Below are 26,199 nucleotides of genomic sequence, written 5' to 3' on the forward strand. Positions count from 1 at the left end.
TTGGCTTCTTGATGGTAAACTCTTTAAAAGTCGACACAGAAGTAAACTGTCCTTGGTTGGCGATCTTCAAGAGAATGCTTAATTACGCTCAGTGCTTTATGTAAGTCCTTGAATTTGACTAACTGTGAGGTTCCTTACTTAGTGTTTGCATTTATATACTGTCAAGATTAGTTGACAGGTGGGGTGTATCTTATCTGTCACACGGTCATTATGAGATTGGCACTGGAATTATAGAGATAATATTTCCCCATCAAGATTAATCTTCTGCGGGCAATTATATATTATGTACAATTTGCTTTAAAAACGGGAGGACGTGGTTGTACATGTATTTATAAACCAACCTGTTCAAAGCTAAAATTACTCTTATATGAATAGTTCCATTTTCATTCAAATGACATTCATAGCATCTGAGATAGTAAGTAAATCCCGCCCTCTATCAGTGACTAAATGTTTTACATGAATTCATGATATGGTAACGTATTAACCATTCTTGTGCCATTCCCGGACAGTGTTTGTCATTTGGTGGCCATGTGATCAATTCTCGTCGTAGCATCTCCTTACACGATGCTTTTCGTTGGCAAATACTATGTTCTGTTCTTGGGAGCACAAAGATGATGAGTTGTAGCATGTGACAGAATCAAAACATGGTCATCTTTGTAACTGCACAATCAAAACCAATAGCAATGAATTAGCGATTGCAAGACATGCGCAGTACACTGCTCTGTGTATTTTACAACACATTATATATACGTGAATATGAATCAGATGGCAAAATAATATTGAATTTATTATCCACACATTTAAACACATGATATACACAAAACTTGGCATAACTTGAATATTTATTTGTTTATATATCCGGATTATAGAGCAGGTAGGTATAGGTTATACATTAATATACCATTCAGGAGTCAGGTTCAACAAAAAATACGGAATATGTCATTCTCCAATATTTTTCTTCATTCAGCTGGAAAATAATCGTCTATCAACACATACTAACAAACCCCCTTAGGTCACTCATATTTTCCTTGGTTGAACGAAGAAAAATATTGGGGAATAAAATCTAAGTACTAATATTTTTTCGAAAGAAAAAGTAGTAAGACTATATTCAATTCACACTTGATATTTCTTAGCATTAGCATCTAAAAGTTGCAATTAGCAATGAGAATCAATTAAAAATCAATGAAAATATGTGATGTCTTAATTTTTTGTTAATCGATCATAAATTGTTAATTCTTTTCCATGTTTGAATTTATATTGTGGCTGAATAGCTTGGCACATAATTATAGCAAACCTTTCTGTTGTAAATTACTACTAATAATATTATTATTATTATTCAGAAAATAGGTTTGAACTAATTTCACACAACTGCTAACCTGTTCACTGCAATGTCGGTTGAACTTGTGTATATGAATTTAATAATATCGTAATCAGTTTGATTGATACTACAAACATTCTTCAAGAGTTGTATAAGGACTAAATATATATCATGATTATCAAATTAAATTTTGTTCTTTCAGAATACTTTTCTGACACAACGGTGGGGCGGTTGTCATCAAAAAAATAGCATAAATCAAAGAGTTTCCTCACTAGTGATGATTTAGCAAGAGTGACACTGTGTATTATTGGTCTGCTGTGAAAGAAATGTACTTGTGCACATTTGACATCATAAATCACGAGTATTTTGTGATCATGCCCATGCAAGCATTGAGTATTGGCAGATGATATTATTGTGTGTTGAACGGTGCAAAACGTCAGTGCCATGTGACCATGTATTGATGTATCACAACATGGCAAATGGATAATGTTTTGTTTACAAAAAGAAATACTCTGGGATATTACCCGAGTACATTTCTGTTTAAAAATCCACTCAACAAGCGAATTCCTTGATCAAGAAGAATCACTACCCGCCATCGATTTGCCATGGGCTGCACGTTTACAGCATGTGGGAGGCCTTTGGTTGGGTTATAACAATTCATTGTTGTTGGCACATTTCTTAAATTTAGTCTTTTTGCATTTAACATGCAATCCTGAAACTTCCCCGGGAAAATCTTCTTATCTGTGCCTTTTTCCCACAACCAGTCGTGGAACTCTTCTAGGGATGCGAAAATTGTAATACGAGATGGTTGATTCCAATTTGGATCATTTGTTCCCATAAAGGCTATGGATATTTTCTGCTCTGGATCACACATTGCAGTCCAGAAGAATTCAGGATCGGTCAAGCTGAAATTGTTACAAAAATTTCTAGTCAGACTTACAGGAAAGTGAAATACCAAAGCATTTCTCTATTCTGTCTTAGTACACTTATTAGTTTTGTATTGATTCCTGTTATCAACTTGCAAATACGTAAGGTTGATTAATAACACCTCAATGGCCTATAACTTTAAAATCTATTCTACAGCACTTTACATTGGTATTCATTCATTTTTGGGGATTTACTGCTGCTGTGTCTTTGTGACCACATCACATCTACACCTCATGTAATCTCCGTGTCTGGACAAAATGTGTACTAAGAATGTTTGCTAAATTTGCTAAAGCCTTATTAGTGTGATGTGTGTAATTGTGTTACATTGTTGGCTGTCATTGTATCTCCAAGCCCTCCAATTCAATACTTGCCTTAATTGAGAACCATGAAGAATCGCCCAATATCCTCAATACAACCATGACAACGTTATTCAAGTAAGGTCATAAAGTAAATGTACACCCAATAATCTGATTACCATGACAACGTTATTCAAGTACGGTCATAAAGTAAATGTACACCCAATAATCTGATTACCATGACAACGTTATTCAAGTAAGGTCATAAAGTAAATGTACACCCAATAATCTGATTACAACCATGACAATGGTGGATTGGGAGGGGGTCACCCTGTTTTTGAAATTGGCAGTGGGGGGTCATGTTTTTTTCAAAATTGTGGATCGGGAGGGTCTTTGTGTTTTGGATTGTGATGGAAGAAAAATCCTTTTTCTACAATGGCATATGGTGTTGGCGGGTTGTTACATGTCGGACTTTGATGTTCCGTTAGTTAACGGGTTTAGTTTAGGTGATAGCCGCTCTATTGAAGTTGGACAAATAAAACTTATTCTCGTGTCAGCATTTGGATATCAACTCAGTTCTTTTGTTTAGTGTGGAGTTTTTGTCTGCTTTAATAATGGTTAGTTTTTCGGTTAAACACAGGTTGCATCGTTTTGTTTTATTGGTGTATGCTTGGGCTGTCTTGCTAATGGCACAGGACAAGCCTGACATGTAACAGCCCGCCAACACCTACTTGTCCGCACCTAATACCTCACACAATAACAACCAACACCTTCACACACACAGCACCAACCCACTAACACATAAACAATAGTGATGATATTTCTATTGTCTGCACTCTATATATACAGCACACCCAGAGAGTAGAAAGCAGTTGTCTGATGATTGCACGATGCGTGAAACTCCGAGTTACAACCAAGAAAGAGTTCCAGAACTACCAAAACTATTGCGCTCTGCCACTGCAGTATAGAGCACTGTCTTAGCAGATTGATACTCACCGAGTAATATATATATATATATATATATATATATATATATATATATATATATATATATATATATATATATATATATATATATATATATATATATATATATATATATATATATATATATACAATTTAAGAATCCAACAAACAACACATAGCGAGCTAGCTCTGTGTCGCTTGACTTGAATGAGATGTCGAGAGTAAAATAGGTAACACAAGATCAGATTCATGTAGGTGAAATTGGATCTATCCTTGAATAAATGTTTTTATTTACTCCAAATTTCAATTGGTCATAAGGACTGATAAGTTGTTGTAATTCTGAAAAGCTGTCAATCCGAACGGAAAAGGACCGGCATTAATTTCACATGCTGATCCTACTGCAGTTGACAGGTGCAGCCAACGAGTCATTTTTCTGAAATTATTATGGAAAGTTAAAACATAGCTAATAAACACTTTTTACATAATTTTACGTTTGATCCAAGATTGGTGGGGACAGTGAAAGCTATTCGTATCTGCCCTCCAACTGCAATATTACATGACCTGTCCCCCCTCCAGATTTGCCTGGCCACTGCCCGCTCCCCACAATTTTCGCCAAGGTCTCCCCTAGCTCCACTACCCTCTATCAGACATATGGCCTCTGTCCACTATTCATGGTCAAAAATTGATTACTGTATTACACAATTAATTTACATCTTGTGAATATTGTAATAAAATTAGTAAAATTTGTTCAATAACTTCTCTTACAGCTGAGGCGCACTAGTGCTTTACCGTGCAGCTTTGTCACACAGTTGTAGCTGTACTGCACTAGTACCACGCAGCTTTTAGGCAGGAACTATAAAAGGGGTTGTTTTCAAAAATTTACTTGTATCATTTTTGTCTATTGCTGCACTAGTGCGGCATTATGTCATTTTCATAAGGGTTCCAGAAAAAATATCGAAAACTGCCCGCCTTTCCCACTGCCTTCCCCTTTCCTCATATCTTACAGCTGAAATATATGTTGCCTGCTGAAATACTGGGCCATTTTCCCCTCCCTCTGACCAAGCTTGGAAACTGCCCGCCCACTGAAAAATCGTGTACAAACGACAGTTTTTTTTTTTCATGAACAGCCTGGTTGGCTGCACTTGAGTTGACTTAATGTTATCGTGCATATGGGTTTTCAAAATGATGGTTCCTCTGACAGCTGATCATTGCATAATTTACTGAACTTCCTGTATTCATTCATATATTCCTAGTGTGATAATTTCTCACTTCCCATCCAAAACGTTAAATGTTTATTTTATACATTTCAAGTGATGGTGAGTAGGAAAACTAAATTGTGTTATGAAATTTTCATTGTTAAAGGCAAAAAATATTTGAAATTGTCTTTGCCAAAACGGAATGGTGAAATACTTGTTTATTCACCTTAACATGTGTGTAGGTATTGCAAATCAAACTTACACAGTTCCTAGTATTTGTTTCTTTTTTGTTGCATGTGTTCCAGTGAGCAGGTAGACTTCGGAATTGAGGACACCACCAGTGCTGGTTTTACGCATATAGAAAATATACGTTCGGAGTAAACACTCTAGTAACAGCCATTCTCGTTGGTTGAAGTCTTTCCCAATTTGAGCAGCTGCGTTGGTTAGAATAAAAGTTGCTCCCATTTCATACAAGTCATGGTTGTGAATACCAGAAGGATTTAAATGACCCTTGTCATAAAGTACACTTCTAGCAGCTTGATTTGCTAATACAAATTCGGAGGCATACTGTTGCTTATCTGTCATGAAAAGAAATTGTTTATACTCAGCTAGAAAGTCAGTGTACATGCTTTGTAACCATACAGATGTGGAACAACAGTGTTGTGTGTGGGTGTGGTCTTTTAAATTTTATTTTAGAAAACACCACTTGATGTGGGGGGGGGGGCAATTTATTACAGCCACATGGTATTGCTATCACAACTGCACCCTCACACATCTGTGTCTAAATATATTGAGTCCATATGCACTTTTCCCTAAATAAGAATGTAAACCACTAAATAAAATACCAATCTATAAAATCTCATTGAAGTCACTCATACAATGGTGTTGCACACTATCCGACCGACTGAATAAATCCTATTTCACGCACTGATAGAAAGCGAAATGTATTGGATGCAGAAAAAATGTATTAAATCTGTTTTTCGAGCAAGCTCCCCAACGATCAGCATATCCTAGAATGTATTTTGTGCATTCATTAAATGCCAAAAATTATTGGATCTATAAGATATTGTCATGTGTAAACTCTCCTGATGATTTCCTGATCTCAGAATGTATTCCATGCTCTGATTGAAATAACATAATGTATTTAATGTATTTCATTCAAGAGTAAGAGTCTAGCTTCTGTCTAGAAATGTAAAATTTGCAAGTGTCAAGTGCAAAACGTTACATTTCATGCACAATATCTGACTTCTGGTCATTGATGAAAAATATGCCAAAACAGAAAAATGATTTGTCATGAACAATCTTTATAGACTCCTTCACAGGCAAATGCGCACCATATATCAAAGTAATCTGACCACTTGTTTTGGAGAAGTCAAACCTATCATTTCTTTTACCAAAATTACCCACAAAAGCTGTTAGAAATAGAAAATGACATGTATCAAAATGGCATGAACAAATCCGAAGAAAGTTCTCCAAGCCATATACACACTCAAATATCAAATCTGGCTACCGGTTTTAGTGAAGAAGACAAATTTATCATTTTTAACAAAATACCCATAATTGTGCTAAAAATAGAAATTACTTAATCATGGCATGAACAAATCCGAACTGCCTCTACCATGTACACTAAATATTAAAGCCACCTGACAGAAGGTTTTAGAGAACACAAAGAAAATTGTTACAGTAATTTCTACCGAAATGAATTTCTGTTTAAGACTAATACCCACCTTTTAGCTTACTTTTGGGTGTCCCTCTGCTTCCCCTTGTGAATTGCCAAGTAGATTAAATTGTGCTCTCTGCACTCTGTGAGCCATGCCTTAGTGGTCACATGACCCTGACTAGTCAATTCCACTACACCTTGGTCTTAAAAGTAACCAAAGGTTAAAGAATTGGTGACTGTGGGGAGGAGGGTGGGAGCCCAAAATGTGGATATTAGTCTTATACAGAAATTCATTTCCAAATTGGTAGAAATTACAATTCTATACCCGACAAATACCCACCTATGAGCTTACTTTTGTGTAAGCCTAGAATATGACACCTACTTGGTGGAGGGAGTCTCCACACGGAAAGGCGTAGCAATATTCTGAGCAGAACTGATAGGACGCAGGGTAGACATCCTCTTGGGCCATGTCCCGCAGGTAAAAAGATGATGAATGAGTTCTTAATTAGAGTGCCAGGTTCATGCCTCAGTGACTGACTTAAATGGTACGCCAGACCAGAGTGCCCAGGAAGTAGCCACTGCTTGTACCTCGTGAGCAGTGACTTTTGAAAGTACCAGTGTTGCATTTGTGGAAGAATTGTATGCTACTTTAATGGTATTAACTATCCACTTAGAAATATCGACAGGGGTACAATCCAACTTGTCTGATTTGCAAGGGATGAACATACGGGTATGATCACTCATAATGTCCTTAGTGCGATTATAGTACCACTTGAGAGCTCTGACATGACATAAAATGCGTTCTTTTTGGTCACTTCCCATCAGAGTGGTTAAATCCTTAATGATAATGGGAGAAGCCACGGAACCTAAAACCTGATTTTTTTGCAATGAACCTAGGGTGAGTCCGAAGTAGAACCTGGTGTTGCAACCACTGGATTTGACACTGGCCAATATCTAGTGCATGGATTTCACTTCTAAGACTGCCTGAAGCAAGGGCTAGCAGAAAGGTCTAGAGGCTCAAAAGGCTGAGATTGTAGGGCATTGAGCACTAAAGAAGACTCCACTGGGGAGCTGAAATGGGCCGAGGCAGTCACTGAATGTGGAAATTCCTTATCATACTGAATAAGAACTTATCTTGTCCAAAGTCAGGACCCCCAACACTCCTAATAGTACTAGAAATAGCTGAACGGTATACCATTATGTTCTGAACAGCTAACTTCTGTACATCAAAAAGCTCAAACAAAAAGGCAGTTAATTGTTGTACAGAGACTCAGAGTGGATCAAACGATCGTTGACTGCACTAACTACAGCATCTTTTCCATTTTTCCCTGTAAGTGGTAAGGTTACTCGCTCACTGGGGTCTTGTGATGACCGTGGCAGCCTTGCGAGAAAAGCCCTTTGCAATGAGAGATCATTCAACAATCTGAATGTGTGTAGATGGAACATTCTTGATGCAGGTGAAAGATATTCCATGCCTGTGACAACAGATCCTTCCTCAGAGGCAACTCACATGGGAGATCTATTAGGAGAGACAGTAACACTGGGATCCATGAATGGTTCAGCCACAGTGGAGTGCCAAGAGATAGTATGCACTTTTCCTCTTGGATTTTCCTGGGGACTAGTGGTAGAAGGGGTAGGGGTGGAAAGGCACAGGCCTCCAACACCTCCCAGCTGAATGACAGGGTGTCCACTGCCATTGCTCTGAGATCTAGTACTGGAGATACAAAGAGAGGCAGTTTGTGATTGAGAAAGGTCACGAACAGGTCGACTACCAGCTTGTTCCACTTGATGAAGATTTGACTGGCACATCTTGTGGAATCTCCCATTCTGTGGAGCGAACTTGGATGCAACATGAGAGTGTGCCTGTGATCCTGTTGCGCTTCCCCGGAAGATGCCGCGCCATGAGTGTTACCTTCCTGTCCTTGCACCAGAACATTAGGTCCCAGGTGAGATAACATATGGTTGGTGACCTGGTTCCCGCCATTTTGTTGATGTAAGTCACCACTGTTGTGTTGTCGGTATTGACTAGCGCACTGTGGTGTGACACCAGGTGTTCGAACCGGCGAAGAGCAAGGAAAACTGCCTGCAATTCTATCCAGTTGATGAGATTGAGGCTGGTTGGTTGATCCCAATTACCTGAAGCCCAGTGGTGGTCCAGATGGATCCCACCTTGAACACATCGGTAAAAAGGGAAAAGTCTGGTTTTCCCTCCAACATAGCCTCCTTGACCAGCCACCATTGTAGGTGAGGAAAAAGGGGTGGTAGGATGGTAACAGTGGACACCACTGAATGGATACTGGGGTGCCAATGAGCCAACAGGTAGAGCTGAATGGGACGCATTCTGAATGCATGGTGAAATGTGGATGATGAAATTCATCAGACCCAACAGGGACAGAAATAGCTTGATTTGTATGCAAGGATGTGCCAATACAAGCCTTAACAGCAAGATAATCTTGTCCACTCGCTCTTGTGGTGGACAGACTATTCCCTGTATTTTCAAAAAATGCATCCCGATAAAAATCATGTCCTGAGTGAAACTAGGATTGATTTGTCGGGAGTCAGAAGAAATTCGAGAGACCTCAGGAGTATCTGGGTGTCTCAAATAAAGCGACATAGCTGTTTGACTTCTTTGTCGTGTAGCAGCCAGTCGTCCAGATAAGGGTTGAGTAAAAACGGTGTGTATGGAGAGTGGTCACCAGTGCAGAAACTACTCGAGTAAAGACTCTCTGTGCTGTTGTGAGGCCAAACAGCAGTGTTATGTATTCAAACACTCAACCATTGGTTACAAAGCGGAGAAAGTGACGACATGACTTGTGAATGGGAATGTGGAAGTAGGTGTCATTCAAATCTGTGGAAGCCATCAATTCACCTGGCTGGATAGAGGCGAGAACAGATCAGCCCATTTCTATCTTGAATCTGGGCACTCGCAGATACTTGTTGAGAGTGGACAAATTCAGGATGGGACACCAACCCCCAACTTTTTTGGAATCGGGAAAAAGTGGATGTAAATGCCGGGTCCCTATGACTTGGCATCGATTTCCCTTATTGCATTTTTGCTTAATAAGGAGTCGATAGCTTCCAGAAAAGCAGTCCGTTGACTGGCTGGTAACGAACAGTAACAATAGGCACAGCCGAAAGATGGGAGGTAACCCTCTTTTACGGTAGACAAAATCCATTTGTTTGATGTAATGTATTCCCATTGCATTGCGAATAACTTTAGACAACCCCCCCCCCCCCACCCCACTGGACTGCTTGTGTCCATGGGGTTCACGGTCATGTTGGAAAGGAAGTCAGGCAAACTGCTGGTGACTTCCTGACCCTTGTGATCTAGTCGGGGAGTGGTTGGCTTAATTATTTGGCTAACTAGTGCGTCTTGTCTGGGTTTACAGTTGCATTTCTTACTCTGAACCTGATGCGCTTATTTCCACTAGTTTGTGGTTGATGTCTTGTGGTAGGAGTAGGCATTTTAGACGCTTGAGGCATAGTAATGGACTGGAACTGTGGGGGTTTGTATACTTCGATCCCCTCTCAACCGTAGCCAGTAGTTGCTTAGCCATCTCACTCAAAGAGCCCCCAAACAAAAATCTAGAACTACTCGACTTACTAGCCCTAGATTCTAGTTTTAGTTCAGGGGTGTACTTTGGTGGCAGTCGCTAAAGGAAGGCGTCATGTTCCAACAAAATGAGCAATGTCTGCTGACGTAATGGCGAGTACGTGAAATCCCGCTTGTCGCTACCAAGTGAAAAAGTTGCAGGAGTTTGCCCTGAGCATCCAAAACATGGCCACTCTTGGTCAACTCAGTCGCCGTGGCGATAAACCAGTCCAGTTGGGATAGAATACATATGTTCTTAGACAACATTTCTCCCAAGAACGTCACGAAGGGGCGAGAAACCACATAGGACTTGACGGCGGTGTAGTTGTCATCGACTAACCTCGCCTCCTTCTCCAAAGTGGGATACCCTAGCCATGGTTCAGGTGTGTGAACACGGTAAGACTTTAACTTGGATCTGAACCATGGGAATTTACCCGATGGAAGGGGACCCCTGTTGTTCAGGCCTGCCAGTTCATTCTTGATTTGTACTTATCGAAGATCGAATCAACCCAAGGAAGAGACATGGCTGGGTAAGAGGAAGCTCACGGCTCTTCACCAAGCAGCTGAAACATTCATGATTCGAGCGGTTTGGTTGGAGCCAACCGTTCTTAGTCGGGAAACTTCTTGTAAATCCAAGAAATTACCTCTTCATAGGCAACCTTGTCATGAGCAGCGGTGGATGACAGACAGCGGCTGGTTGCCCCAACTGAAATATCAGAACAGGATTTGACATCGCTGAAATCATCATCATCAATCTCCAAAACATCCTTTGGAGATGTGTGTCCTTCCTGAGCTAAATGATCAAAAGGATCGAGATTATGCGGGGATCGAGCGCGACCAATTACTGTGTCTCAAACCCGAGACAAATGGATCGTGTAAGGCTGAAAGGAGTGTGAATTCCTGCTGCTGCCCAGCCCCCTGATTCCCCAGGGGATGGGGACTCATTGTCACTGGACCCGGTGTGAAGATAGTAACAGGTGGCATCCACCCCTGAAAACCATGTTGAATGATATGCTGCCAGACATTGGGAGCACTGGGTACCATGGAGGGTGCTGTCCCCTGTAGTAAATAGGGTACTGCTCCCTGTGGTAAAAACCCCAATGTTCCCTGCCATCTGTGCATGAACCCCTGAATATTGGTTGAAATAATGAGGGTTTGTCACAGGAAATTGGTTATAAGGAACACAGGAGTGTCCAAGGGGAGAAATAAACTCCGGGTTGCACTCCAGTTTGGTCAGTCATAGAATCGATGGGTGTCCGGTATCTGTCAAAAGGCAATACACACAGCACACAAGAATAAGAAGGAACGACTAAGCTGGGATCCTGAGGCATTCAGTGAAGTGTTCACCACTCAATAGGGGATAACTCGTGTAAACTTAGCACAAGAGGATAATAACTTGCAGAGTCCAAGGCTACGTACGAAAATTTTGTTGATTGCCAGGGTGTACTGGGATTGGCTAGTCAGGTCATGTGACCACTAAGGGATGGCTTACAGGGTGCAGAGAGCACAAATTAATCTACTTGGCAATTCACAAAGAGGGACACCCAAAAGTAAGCTAAAAGGTGGCTATTTGTCTGTACAGATTAGTAAATTTTGATGATGTGCCGCCATAGTACCTTTTGATGATGTGCTGCCCTTTGGGTTGGAGTTTTTCAACATTTGGTGTAAAATGGGTACTGTATTTTTAGAGATAAGCAGTCTACAATGGTACACAATTTTCGATTTTGTCTGGTCGAAAATGAGGTCCTGGAAGGAACCACATATTAAGAAATTCTCGACTAGTTCGACCCCCCCCCCTCCCCCCCCCCCCCCCAGCAATCCAAAAACTGGTTTCAGAGAAGATGAAAATACATCAAAATACATCATATTAACGGATGACAAAAGAACAATATATACATTTTCGGGCATGTTACTGGAATAAGATTTAGCAACTGTATTTCATATTTTGTCGTGCAAGATGATCAGATTTTACAACATCAGTAAACTATTCCTCAAGCCCTTCATTGGCAATAAAATGTAACAATGTTCAAATGAAAATTTGTCTGTTGGTAATTCAATGTCATGCATTAATGTAACAAAGTTAGAAAGGTATGTATCGAGGCAGACATCATTGAGCTATGTACGCACCTACGCATTGTGGTTTACTAACTTTTGCAGTAGTGCACGTCGTTCTATGAGGAGTCCTTACTACGTTACCCTTTGGCCCAGCCCAGTCATAATGTGTAACCTGTGTTGCTGCAGGACCAGGAATAGGTCGCACTGTTACTGCACCAAGGTCTTCACACATAGCATCACCAGCTTTGTAGACCAGTGGACTGTTTGGAGCTGGATTGTTTCTGCAAAGTCCTGGAAATTAAAAATATAGGTGAGTAAACACTCATACTGAAGCCAATACATGAAATAACCAAAATAATTATAATTATATCATGATATATTATCATGAAAGTCGAGTACAGGGTGGGGAGGGTCCACACTTACTGGAGAAATAAGAAAGAACTCACACACAGGTTTAACATGGTCTTTAAATTTAAAATAAACACTTGTACAGCAAAATTGTTTGTATGAAAAAAGAATACTTAAAGCTATAAACTTAAGAATACACCTGAAAATTACTGATGGCTGGTTGTGGCAAATAAAACTACTCACAATTTTCAAAGAACTGTCTCTTTTTTTTGTATCGAAGTGCAGACTTGGGACACACTTGGCACTGCAACACATGCAACTCATGGATGAGGTTGTCAATTGTTCATGAATGCAAAGTTCAGTTCCACACAATGTAGTATTCACAGTCCCAGCAAAAGTTTGAGTAAGCAATAACAGAACTTCCTCATAAAGGAATCCAACAGCACCCTACATCAACATTGTAGGTTTATCACAGAGCAAATTCTGAAGATCAGCTCCCAGAACTAACAATTATTTTGTCTTTTATACTAGTATCAAAACTACTGCCACATATGATTGGATGATCCTAATTGCCACCAGGTGTCGTTCATAGTATATGCAAATTCAATCAAACTGTTTAGCTACTAGACAGCTATCTGTTGAAACATGGTATGCTAATTTACTAATGAAATTATATCTGTTGAAACATGGTATGCTAATTTACTAATGAAATTATATGCGAGTAAACATGCTTTTAATTTAATGATTGCAAAGTCCTACCTATTTCAAATCGATTCCAGAGTGTTTGGTCTCCTTTTAGGTCCCCTCTGGAATAAATCACTGTGCCAGCTTTAAATCGGGCAGGTGTTGATTTAATTGCATAAGCACTATACTCAGGCAAACTGAAATTAAAAAAAAACAATACTCATATATCACGGACGTCATATTTGAGGATTTGCTTTGACTTTGTTGTTGTTGTTGTTGTTGTTGTTGTTGTTGTTGTTGTTGTTGATTTTTATGTAGCACTTTCCCACCCTGTGCTCAAAGTGCTTTACAATTATGGAAGGATTATGGAAAGAATATTTGCCTGGGAATGTTATGTTTTATAAAACACTTATTGTCCTGCCTTATTCGGGCACTAGTACACATCATAATTACCCTTCAAGCTGTTTTATCACAATTATTTCTCCCAGCCTCCAACCTCTGGAAATAGTTGCTATATATATAACAGTACTCAGGGTAGTAGACGTCTACTAGTGTCCCCATAGCCAGGCAATAAGTGTATTACTTGAATTCTCTAATATTAGTTTGAAAACGAGAAGGACCATTATATCCTTTACAGATGGAATAATACCACAGGGTGTAGCAAGCATGTAATTAATCGAATAGTTGATCGATTTATTGATTGATTTATTATTTGGTTGAATGACTGATCAATTGAATGATTAATTTTTGTGGTGATATAAAACTTTCAATCGATCAATCATTCAACCAAATAATAAATCAATCAATACATCAATCAATTACATACTCGCTAGATCCTGTGATAATGCATAGAAAATCTATAAATATGCCCACCGAAGATATGTGTTGAACAGTGTTGCAAAGCAGTAATCATTCGTAGAGGCAGCTGGTCGTCGGCAAGTTTGACAAATTCTTACTAGGTCCTTATCAGCAGTATTGGTCACTTTAGGAGGCCATGGGTCACCAGCAAAAAATCTATTACAGTCTGTGATATCTGTACCCTCATCGACAACTTTTCTTTTCACACGCTCATGTGTAGACCGCTTCTTTTCTGGAAATGAAATTTTGAATTTTCAACATATGCACCCTTTCAATATTTTACCCTAATCTATTTTACTTGACCTGGTTTGTATTTGTCGAAACAAATAGTGTGGAGTATACTGATGCCATCAAAAGAGCTTGTCCCCATGATTTCTTGCAGGATATAACCAAATGCCCAATCAAACATCAAGTGCAGTTGAGCTTCTTCACAAGATCTCAAAGTTAAAAAAAAAGTTACCAAAGTACTATTTATCATAGTAACTCTAAAACATATTTCATTTTGAAATCAGTGTACATAATTAATACAAGACAGTATACAAAAGGAAATACATGTAACTGAAAATTCAAACAAACACAGTCTCCTTACTTTTGGTCGGCTTATCCGGCTTAATTTTGATTGCATCTTTTTCCCATGGGGCACCATAGAATAGGTATTGAATAATGTTACTTTGACAAAAGCGATACTTCAAGAACAGCAACTCAGATGGACTGTACTTGATATCTGTTTCGACGGGGAAAAACACATAATTGCTGAAGATATGTACCAAAATGTGGATAGCAATAACTCTGTATGGTAAACAGTTGCTGTCATATCTGGTGAATGAACTGTATATGAATTTTACATATCATCATAGCCATTTAGAATAGAAAATATGGAATATATACTCTGGTTATTCTATGTCACGACAATGCTTGTCTACGTCACTTGTTCTGCCGTCTTCAAAATATTAGTCAAAATGTTCAAAATTACCATTACATTCCCTGAATTTTCTTTGCTATTACTGGCCCTGGTATAATTATTTTATTCTCTGATGTTTTTCTTCATTCAACCGGAAAATACTCGTGACCTAAGGGTTGTCACTACTCATCCATCGACTCGTAGTTACAAAGACCCCTTTAGGTCATGTACTCATATTTTCCCTCGCTGAACAAAGAACAATATTGGTGAAAAACATCTAATTATATGTATCTTCTATACGATCATTAATGCCCTTTCTTATTATCAAGGCATATGTACCAAACTTTATTAAATGTAAAGATATTTCATTTATTGCTCAATTACCCAAAACCCTCAATTATGCAAATTGCTCATTAAAATCAAAGGTATGTCGCCAGTCATCATGTCTTACAAGACACGTGTGCTTTGTTATCACTAATGAATATACATAATTATATGAAATTTGAAGTACGTATTCTTCAGACATGACTCTCCGAAATATCAAGCAAAGCTACTGTAACAATAATGAGCTTTATATGACACTTTCTTTTGTAGCCATCAGAGTATACGTAGCATAATTCATATATATGTTACTTAATGTGAAGCTTGCGTTCAAAACACATTGCCGACTTACAAAAATAATAAATTATTCAAATGACTGACTAAAGCTAGAAGCTACATTAACATGCTGATCAGGACATCCGCTGTAATATTATCAGTGCACATACCAAACTATGCAGTGAAACATGAAGCATTATTCTTAAGATATTGTCTAATAACTATAAACAATAATATACACAAATGCGTCATCAATATTCATGGGTGTTTTCATAAACATTTATAATCATTTATAGCCATTTCCCAAAAAGTGTGTACTAAGCTGTGTTTGAAATAAGACATCCACAAGCAGACAGACAGACAGACAGACAGGCAGGCAGGCAGGCAGGCAGGCACACAGGCAGGCACACACACACACGTGAATGGTAAAAGACTGATACATATGCACCCCCTCCGTACCTACCTATCCACATACTATGTTTACCTACATTACCAACATAAAGTATCTACTGCATACAGGTGATAATTCAAGACTGACTTGAGAACATGCATGATGAAACAGATAACTAGATATTTACCAATGTTACTCAAAGGTTCAATGGGAAATTCAGTAGCTCCAAACCCAACTGCTTCAACTTCTACATCACACTGTGTTTCAGTAGTTTCATAGATTAGACATTGGTATGAACGAAACATCTCATGGGTGCAGCCACCATCACGGGCAGTATTAATCAGAGTATCTGGAGGACTTTCATCTGTTGAAAAGCCAAGACCTATTAAGGGGAACAGAGGCAAAGCTTATTTTATCTCAGATTTTTTTTAATTTATGAATGCCTTGGGGCACCATAAAACGTACGTCCAAGAACCTGGCAAAACTCAACAACTTAAGTACGCTTATGCAAATTGGCAGATTAAGCTTAGAAGAGACCTATCCATGCTGTACACATTGTTGGGAATAAGCAATGTGATTAAATAGGCCATAACAAACAAGATAGTATTCTCATTGCAAGATTATCTAAAAAAAAAAAGAAAAGATAAATAACATGTTGATAAACCTGAGTATATATTCAGGTCTTCTTCACGGATGAAGTCTCCTGATTTAAGAATGCGTGATGTCAAAATATTGTCATTCTGGTGTAGTGCAATCTTTTAATTTATGTGTGACTATTAATGTTTGTATTGACTTAATAGGTACAATGTAAATGTTTGAGATTTGAATGAAATCACACATGCACGGATGGATGGACCAAATTACAATTGGTAACAAACTAAAATCACTCCACTCAGCAAGACTATATTGTGTGTGTATGACTGACTGTGACTGTGTGTGTGTGTGTGTGCGTGCATATGTGTAGATTTGATTGGTGGAGTGCTTACCGTTCAACTTACAGCTGCGACCCAGTAATTTGTATTCAATCTCCTCCACATCAGGACTTCTTTTCAAAATCTTGTACGAGCATCCTTCTAAGGGACACCAATCAAAACACATTGGGATTTCGTTTTGTTGCATCTGGCTATGCATAAAGTCCTCAAAGTTGTTTGTACTTTTCACGTTGAAAGTCTTCCCACTCTTCAAAGTTTCAAAGTCAGGGTCTCCAACTGTTGTCATGCTGACTCTGAATTGCACGTGAACTTCCCTATTGGGTGAAATTTGTTAAGAGTGACAAACAGTTGATACGTCTGCTCACTGGATTATACTCAGTGTTTTACCATTTCCAACTTGGTAATAACTTTGAACAAACCTTCAATCAAAGACATAGCCCTCAACTTGTTTGTTTTACGGCAAACTTATTGTGCAAATCTGAATGGTGTCTCTCGATACAAAACTTCATAATTTATTGACCAATTTGCTATTTGACCATGAATACAGAGATCAAAAGCAAAGATCATTCAACTTCTTGTGTTAACATTGAAAGAAAGTTTTTGTTCATTTCACCTTGACAATGTTTGTCAAGGTCAATGGTCACAGTGTCATTAGAAAGCTCATCATTGTTAATGTGAGGGCAGATCTCGACACTTAGAATGGAGTCCATATGTATCAAACTTTTGGTGATAGGCAAGACATGATTAAGATATCATCATCATGCACTTGAAATATTTTATTAAAAAGGTTATGCAGGTAAGCAAAATTAAGATTCATATTTGATAATATGCGTGTTGGCACTAGAATGGTGTCACTACATATTATACCTCCCAAATTTATTATGTATATTGAAATTTAACAAATATGGCAGCCATTCGGCCATATTTGATTTGGTCATAAAAACAAAGTGACGTGCATATCTCTCACATTGTTACCTTTATGTCAGGTTTGGTTGAAATCAGTTGGTGCATGTTATAGATATGAGGGTGAATGCTCGTATGTATGTATGTATGTATGTATGTATGTATGTATGTATGATTGTATGTATTTATGTATGTATGTATGTATGTATGTATGTATGTATGTATGTACGTATGTATGTACGGATGGATGGACAGATGGACGGAACCCAACATATAAGTCCCCTCTGGGTGGTGCCCGTTGAGGACTTAAAATAAACAGAGTCTTTGTTTGGTCACAGTCCCTGTATCTCATAGAAGGACTATGGGGGTGACCGATTCAATATTACTTTTACAGAGCAAATAATGCAGGACACTTGTCGCCATACTTGCCATGTTAGAACGGTGGTATTTGAACCTTCATCCCCATTAATTATAAACCCTACATAATGAGTGCAAGGCATGTGGAAATTTTCTTGTAATGCTAATGACAATGATGAAAATTTAACAAACAGGTCATCTGAAACTCACATTTTGGGGTGCAGTTCTAACACCATGCAAGCTGAAATACATAATATTGACAATATTGGACTGAGTGGAGCCGTACCACAGATCTAGTACTAGGTAGACAGGTTTTACCAAACAATCATCTTTGTTGATGCTTTTACGCACAATATATTGTATTTATAAGCCTTATAATGCCTAAACAAAGACAAGGAAAATAAATACTGTTTCTTGTCAAAATGATTTTGAAGATTAGCATCTTACCTATGTTTTGGCTTCATATTCTCAATACGAATAGCCTGATATTCATCTGTAATCAGATCCATTTCATCAAAGTTGAAAGGTACATCGAATAAATTCCTATAAAGTTTGATGTCTAGTTTTTGGCCTGCTTCACTATCAATCTTAATATCACCAGAGTTCCCATCAATTATGAAAATGCCACCCTCCAGCTTTTTCAGTGTAACTCCTGGGCGTGGTGCCCACAAGTCTTTAAGTATTACCACGGAGACATCCTTTTCGTCTTCTGGCGGTTTGTAGACCAACCAAGCATAATCATCGTACTTGTCACAGTGCAATGCAAGACAAGTTATTCTATCCTTATGAGACAGTGATTCTCCACTTATCCTTTCTTGTGCATTTACATCTCCTAATCGTCCAGATTCTGCTTCCACATCACTCATCTCTACATCCGCATCTTCATTCAATGTACCCCCATGCAATGGTCTTCTCAGCAAAGGATCTCTCTCCACTATAAAAATATGAGAACAGAATACATTGAGTATGCATGATTATGTATATACCCACATTCTACAGTGAGGGGATGGTTCTAGGGATGTATAGACAGTGTGTTAATTATTCAGGACATGATGATCCCATCAGTGATATGTAAATTAGGTCTAAAAATGTGATATTTAGTAAAGAAATTATTTTGGTGGGATGTCTCTAGAGGTGAATCCTGCAGATGTCGAATATTCCAGACATATTGACACAACTGGCCCTAGCATTTACCATGACCATGCCCTTTGTAATAGCCAAGCACCAGTATATGTAGCAAAGTTAAAATGTCATTTGGTGGCCAAGTGAACAAACTGTCACAAAGTAAATGCAAATGTCCTTAGCAACATGACCAAGTTAATAATAGGGATGCGTACTGGCAAGAGGATTTAACATTTTTTTTAGAAATATCACATTAACTGTACAGTTGCTCTACAATACTATTGGCACTACATGCTATTGTCGTAAACCAAAGCCTCTTTTACAGCACTGTCCAAGTGAGTGGGTTTTTTTTATGTACGTGATTGCTGTGAGAGAATGTACAAATTTTGCGGCTTGCTTTGTCTGTCTCTGGAGTGATGCCATTATCCTTACACAACATACACGTACATTGTAGAGCGCTTTGAGCACGGAGTGGGAAAGTGCTATATAAGAACCAAACATTATCATTATTATTATTATTATTATTATTATTATTATTATTATTATTATTATCATTATTATTATTATTATTATTATTATTACATGGTAATACAATTACTGATTATTCCTAGTCGTTCGGCAAAGTCATGTAAACAATAAGTTAGTGACCTGGTCACTGCCTATCTTGCTTGTGTATATTATATGTGTATAGCACATGTATACCGTTGCGTTGCATACACACATAAATGCAGTGCACATGACATGCGTGATTCGCGTGATAACTATGGCTACATTGTAATACATTCTAGTGCCGTCAATCGACTTGTACGCGCAAAATATAACAGTTGCCATCTTTATTACACTGCTCTTGTCACGAGCTTCACGACTGAGAAATTCTGGATAATAATATTGATATTCCTGTAACAATCGATGTAGTGATACTGTGATCGATCCCAACTATATTGTGTCCTTATCGTTTGAATTTGGCATGTGTCACCGGGACCCAGAAATATACGTACGCATATGCACATCATGATGTTGTCAGTTGAGTTGGAGAATTTAAAAGCAGACGATATTTTGTTGGATAAAATCCAAGTACAAACAATAATATACAGTTGGATTCAAAGATCATGTCAACTTGTACTCAAATGTGTGAGTACACTTACTTTGAAGATTTTGTGATAAAAGACTGAACCAAGCTGCGTAAATGGAATTGTCAAGGACTGCTGGTATATTTTAGGTATTTACAATTTATTCTGGTGATTTTAGAGTTTTAGAATTGCTTAGGTTTGATACAGATAATTTCAAAACTCATGAAACCTTGTTACAACATATATCACCAAACCATACATTCAAACAGCAATGATGTTTTTTCCTAAATTTGAAATTTTTAAAGTGTTTTATGTCTAATTTTTCAAAAAATCACATAATATGGTTATTTTGGTTACCCTGGCAACTGATGTTCATTAAATGACCAATTTTTTGAATTCAGCATGTCAAACTACCCTTTGTAGTGGGGTCAATGTGCAAATAAAAAGATATTTATCAGATTTATAATGTTATTTGTGAGATGTATGTGTATGTAATGGAAACATAATTTTCAAGTCTACCTTATGTTTCCATGGAAACAGCCATTCAATTTTATACAATTTATGTTACACCAGGTAGCACTAACTCATACATGTCTAATACAAGGACATTTTTTCACTGTATTATCTTTTTTTTCAATGTTTTATGTCAAATTTTGGAAAAATGATTAACATATTATGGTGATTTTGGTTACCATGGCAACAGATGTTCATAAAATGACCCCCTTTGTTGAACTCAGCATACAAAACTACCTCAGGTAGGGTGGTTAATATTCGAATAAACCCTATTATTACAATTATTAGTATTTATATGTACTATTATTATAATTATTATAATTATTATTATTACATGAGACTTACTTGCGATACATGACTGTATCATAATTTATTCAATACAAGATGGATTTAAATACTTACTCGTTTTCATTCTCTTTGGATGTTGCTGTCCATGGTCACTGTGTTCTGCTGAACCATCCCGGGTCCTCTTTCCACGTTTCATTCTGAGATCGTTACTTTTAATGTCATCAATTGAGTCAAAACAGTTGCCTTCCATATATAGATCTGCTGTGAGCAATGTATCCCATAATGCTTCATGATTAAAGCAAACCAAGCCACCACTTACGCCACCATATTTGTCAATTTCTGAATTGTTATGAGCAGATATGAGTTTCTGTAAAATGTAGTCTGTCGTTTCTCCAGCAAACAAAGTGTTGGTGTCGCTCTGTATTTCCGACACCATTGTATTCTCCATATCTCCAATACACACAACACCATGTGTTTTGGGGTTTTCTCCCACCACAGCAAAGATGCCATTGTAATTTGTTAGCGGTGGTAATAATGATTTGCGCAAGTGTGGACGAGGATTGCTGACATCCAGACAAACATCACCGACTGTACCCTTGTTCCGACTCAGTAGATTGAAGCTGCTTGATCCTGGCGTGGATATCTGGTTTTAGAGAAAATAATAAAATACATCTATAAAGTACTCTTTGATGTTATGAAAAGGATCACTTTTCTCCCTGTCTGTCTGTATCCCTAAACCACCCCCTTCTCAAATCCATTTTCACTGGCATTTTCCCTTCTAACGTGTACAACACTGGCTTCTACTTACAAGCTGTCATCTGCGTACCCTCCATCCCCACCCCCTATTTTCACTAAACTCACCAAAGTAAATGGTATGATATTTTAATTTATGCGTACTGTGAACTAATTGTATATAATATGCAAATTAAGTCAATTAATATGCACTTACAATGATACACATCATCAGATATTATTTTAACCAGGATTATCTGCCAGTTCTGGGTATTATTGGTTTCAAAGTAAAAAAATCTTATACAAAGTCTTCAGTAATTACAAGGTGGTGGACCAGAGAATGGAGGTTTTTTTTACAGTGTTGCATTTTACAAAACAGTTCTTTGGGCAGAGCCAGAGTTTTGGAAAAATGAATTTAGTGAGGGGACATTTTACTTTGATTCAGAATCAGAACATATCAGTCAAATCACTGATGACAATCAAGCAGTAAAACCTTTGTTCTACCTCACCATTCCGTAGGTACTACGGATCACGTGAGATAGCGTTTATGTACCCACAAGTCAATGCGTTAGTATTACCACAAGTCTAAACACTACAACTGTTTAGGCTCTGTTACAAAATCTGTAAGTTTGCGGGATCTGCCCGACATACACGAAACAGAGCTTTACAGGGTGTGCCCACAGTATACTGCACGCACACATCTACTTTTCTCTAAAATTAAGCGATTCACCCTTTTCCGCCATGGATTATGGTACAGCTGCTCGACATCCGTGAGTGACGCCAGCTTGTATGATGACGATGTACACCCAGGCCCTTCTGAGGCAGCGGGTACGAAAGATGTTGTGGGCGGGATTTTGTGATGTGAGGAGATGAGTGGATGAGTAAACAAATAAGGTGATAAATGAGTAGATAATTAAATGACTAAACAACAACAACAAACAAACAAATACTGACACCCCCCCCCCCCAATAAAATAATCACCATTGGGTATCTCCATTGGTGACTATTTGGGGTTGTATTTGTTTGTTTGTTGGTTGGTTGGTTGGTTTGTTGTTGTTTATTCATTTATTTATCTACTCATTTATTGTTGTATATATTTGTTTTTGTTTGTTTGTTTACTTGTTTGTTTGTTTGTTTGTTGGTATTTGTAAACAAAACTAACTGAGCCTGAGGTCCATGTGATTATACAAAGCAACACTGTACAGCATTTATGGTATGGAGTATATCACACAGGCAAGTGTGTACTATATGTATTGATGTATATGTGTATATATATATATAGCTATTCATGTGTGTGTTTGTTTGTTTGGTTGTTTGTTTGTTTGTTTGTAACACGGTCCCTGAGCTCTTTGAATTACAACTACCAGGGGTTTATTTTAATGACCTACCTCTGAAGATTTCACACAGTCGCTGTAAGTTCTGTCCCCTGGGATGGACTCCAAACAAGTTTTATACTTTGTGAAGACGTCTTCGAGATATATTTGTCCAGCCGTCTCATTGCTGCGTTGTAAAAACTTGGTTAAGAACATAGGGCTCGACATAGTCACACGTTCCAGGAAGGTGAAGGGGTTTAATTGTCGAAGAAAATCTAAAACAGACGCGACAGTGTCGTGTTTCTGAAGAGATATGCAGAGATATGTCAATTGAATATCTTTACCACTTGCCATCCATCCCCAGTTGTCAGGGTTACTGATGATTCGTCCTTGGCCTTCTTGACTAGGAGGGAAATAAATATCGTTATGAATTAGCCAGAATCCTCTAAATTCAGCAGAGGAGTCCACTGCCAGGAAACCATTTGAGACGGGGCTGTGACCTCTGAGAGGGAAAAGGTCAAGCAATCGATTCATTTCATTACTGTACCCAAAGTAGGTCACACTGCTACCGACCCTACTCTCTGCTAGCGGTGAAAATGTCGTCGTCAAGGGAGACGAAACATCTGCCAAGGACGTCACCCCCAAAAAGTTCCCCTTGTCAGATTGCGAGTCGAAATAGGCGAATTCGGCATAACTGGCCATTGATGGTTTGTACAGCAGCCACCAATCAACAACTTGATTATCACGTGATCGACATCTGAGATTTAGCTCTGAACGCCCTGCTCCTAAAAATGAGGAACAAGCATGTAAATACTGGTATCAGTTACATTGTAAATGACAGTTATTAGTAAAAGTAACATAAATTTATTTCAAACCAAAATGTGCATCTCATTACTAAGAGAATGAGTAATGTTTTACAGTGGTCTGATTTGTGAAAAGTATGATCCGGTCAGTTTTAAGCTTTATCAAATCGGATTACTCGATATATAATGCACTTGAAAACATTGCCAAAATTCTACCAACTTCCACAGGACCTGCCCGCGCTCAAGGCTGTGTTTCGTGACTTCTTACTCAGTTTAGTTACTAGTATTTTCAAACTTTCAAAATACGACATTAAATTCTACAGTAACTGTAAGTTTATTTGACAAACGATGACACCCACTTGTGTAATCTACCATATACAGCGGAATGCAAAATACCGTTTTAGCGGTATAGTTTGATACTTGTAACCACATAGAAACTAATAAGAAACAACACATGCTACACTTAACGATCATCTAACAAGACTGACTGAATACAGTTTCTTGCAACATTTTGTACAAATGAAATGAACAGTTATGCCACCATGCAGACATCAAATACAGACGTCAAAACATTGGCGCTTGGGTGTTGGTGTCTTGTTCAATCTTTATTACCTACACACACTACCAGAGAGTGTGGTATGGTACAAATTTTGAAGAAAGAAAAAAAAATGAGATTTACCAAAGGTTCACAACTGATAAAAAAAAATACAATCAACTTACTGCATGGAGCTACTGGAGCGTCAGCACATACCAGAGCTTTTTTTTTTTTTTTTTTTTTTCTTTTTTTTTAAATAAACATGATATCAAGATAATTGTGTTTGATTATAATTTTTAAGAGCTAGTACAGTTACGTGTGCTGGAACTGTATATTTCTTCCGTAATCGGACGTACAGTCAATATTCAAACTACTCCAGCATGGTTTTACTGACAACACATACTCTGAACTGATTAAAATAGCATCGTCTGGCGTTGTTTCAACACGACAAACTTTGGTTTGACAACCTCGGTGCTGATTGAATGACCACGCCGTTATAGAACACAATTTTGTACAACAGTGAATTGCATATATAATATAAACCTCGATCCGTTTTATAACAAAATATAATAATTCGAAGATTTGTGAAAAAAGGACCTGAACACCTGTAACTTTTGTGTTGTTGACGCGGAAGGTTACACAAGTATGATTCAAATTGGCACTACTTGCATAGTTATACCATTTGAGTTAGCCAGGGTCAAGCACTATGAACAAAAGTATGAGAAATGGTTGATATGTGGTGTACGAAGCTGCAAGACAAGATTCCCGCCAGTGACTTCTGATGTTGAGAAATGTTTCAGACTTTGTATCTAGATCTACCAATTAAGAAAACATTTTGAAGTAGTTTTATTTTATTAAAAACATTGATGAAAAATAGAAAAACAATTCACCTCTGGAAGTTGCAGTTGTTAAAATCTCTCTAAACTTGGTCTTACCGAGTATATTCAGTTTTATATTTCGGAGGCTTATACTAAAGTAAGCCAAAATTATTGCATGGAATTAGCTGATGGACACTGGTAACGAGTTGGCATTTGAACATTTAAAGGGGTAAACGTTTGATGAAAATTGTTCTTTTTTTTCTTCCGATGTACATTTAAATCAAGTTCAAACACTACGTCAATAACTGTGTTAATTCATTATTTGTTTGTTAGTGGTGGTGGTGAAATCTGTGCAAAACAGGAATAAATTTAATCCATGTAAAATTGAAAGAGCCGTGAAACTGAAAAAAAATGAAAACAAATGAATTATTTGATTCTTACTCGATTCGCTATCATCATCCCGTTGTCGTCTCTGCTTTGCCGCTACATCGGGGTCTTTAGCCCACAACACTTCCACGACCAACATAAAAATGAAGACGAAGATCGCAAATTCGATAGGAGCACGGATTTTCATAGTTGAGTTGTTGTTATGCACCGTGACACAACTTGAATATCACCCACCTTATTATGGCCAAGGTGATCTAATTGTCGCAACTTAACTCGTCTGATATGGCTGGCAGTGGTAAAACCGCTTGACAAGAACACGACATTCCGTGATACTGTTACCCTAAGACAAACGATTCCACCAAGGCAAATATGCAGGAAGTCAATTTTATGGAAATGTGGAATTCGAGATGTTAGTACTTTTGGATCACGTGTCCCCTATCACGCACACTATACATCTCCGGGGACTGTCACCATGGTTTATTCCTCTAACACTCGGACTATGTCAGGGGACTGTGACCAGGGTTGATCCGGTCTACTATTAGTCGAACGAGTTCTACTTTTTAATTAAATTCGTTCTACTTTTTAATTAAAATTGTTGTTTTTCGGTTAATTTCTTCTTTTCTATTTATACGATACG

At 38.0% G+C, this 26,199-nt stretch overlaps 1 protein-coding gene across 3 annotated transcripts; it reads right to left on the reverse strand.

The window, feature by feature from the left end:
* Positions 1–815: 815 nt before the first annotated feature.
* LOC144452848 (uncharacterized) lies at positions 816–25,861 on the reverse strand. 3 transcript variants are annotated; one of them, XM_078144029.1, is made up of 12 exons: positions 25,617–25,861; positions 23,095–23,804; positions 21,089–21,617; positions 18,429–18,915; positions 16,776–17,035; positions 15,977–16,153; positions 14,490–14,624; positions 13,916–14,132; positions 13,118–13,239; positions 12,083–12,301; positions 4,966–5,281; positions 816–2,223 (listed from the first exon to the last, which is right to left on the reverse strand). In XM_078144029.1, the coding sequence occupies exons 1-12, from the start codon at positions 25,747–25,749 to the stop codon at positions 1,839–1,841; spliced, it is 3,690 nt and encodes a 1,229-aa protein (XP_078000155.1). In that variant the 5' UTR covers positions 25,750–25,861; the 3' UTR covers positions 816–1,838. The 3 variants fall into 3 exon arrangements, with proteins under 3 accessions (XP_078000155.1, XP_078000153.1, XP_078000156.1); XM_078144027.1 differs by having other exon boundaries at positions 15,977–16,171; XM_078144030.1 differs by lacking the exon at positions 4,966–5,281 and having other exon boundaries at positions 2,092–2,223; positions 15,977–16,171.
* Positions 25,862–26,199: the final 338 nt, after the last annotated feature.

Source organism: Glandiceps talaboti, chromosome 23 (genome assembly GCF_964340395.1).
Source record: "Glandiceps talaboti chromosome 23, keGlaTala1.1, whole genome shotgun sequence".
Lineage (NCBI taxonomy): Eukaryota > Metazoa > Hemichordata > Enteropneusta > Spengelidae > Glandiceps > Glandiceps talaboti.

Coding starts and splice junctions, on each gene's coding strand:
- LOC144452848 (XM_078144027.1), bottom strand. CDS start 25,749: ATGAAAATCCGTGCTCCTATCGAATTTGCGATCTTCGTCTTCATTTTT. Junction 14,625..15,976: donor TGAACCTTTGAGTAACATTG/GTAAATATCTAG, acceptor CCGTCGAAACAG/ATATCAAGTACAGTCCATCT. Junction 14,133..14,489: donor GCCGGATAAGCCGACCAAAA/GTAAGGAGACTG, acceptor TTTCATTTCCAG/AAAAGAAGCGGTCTACACAT.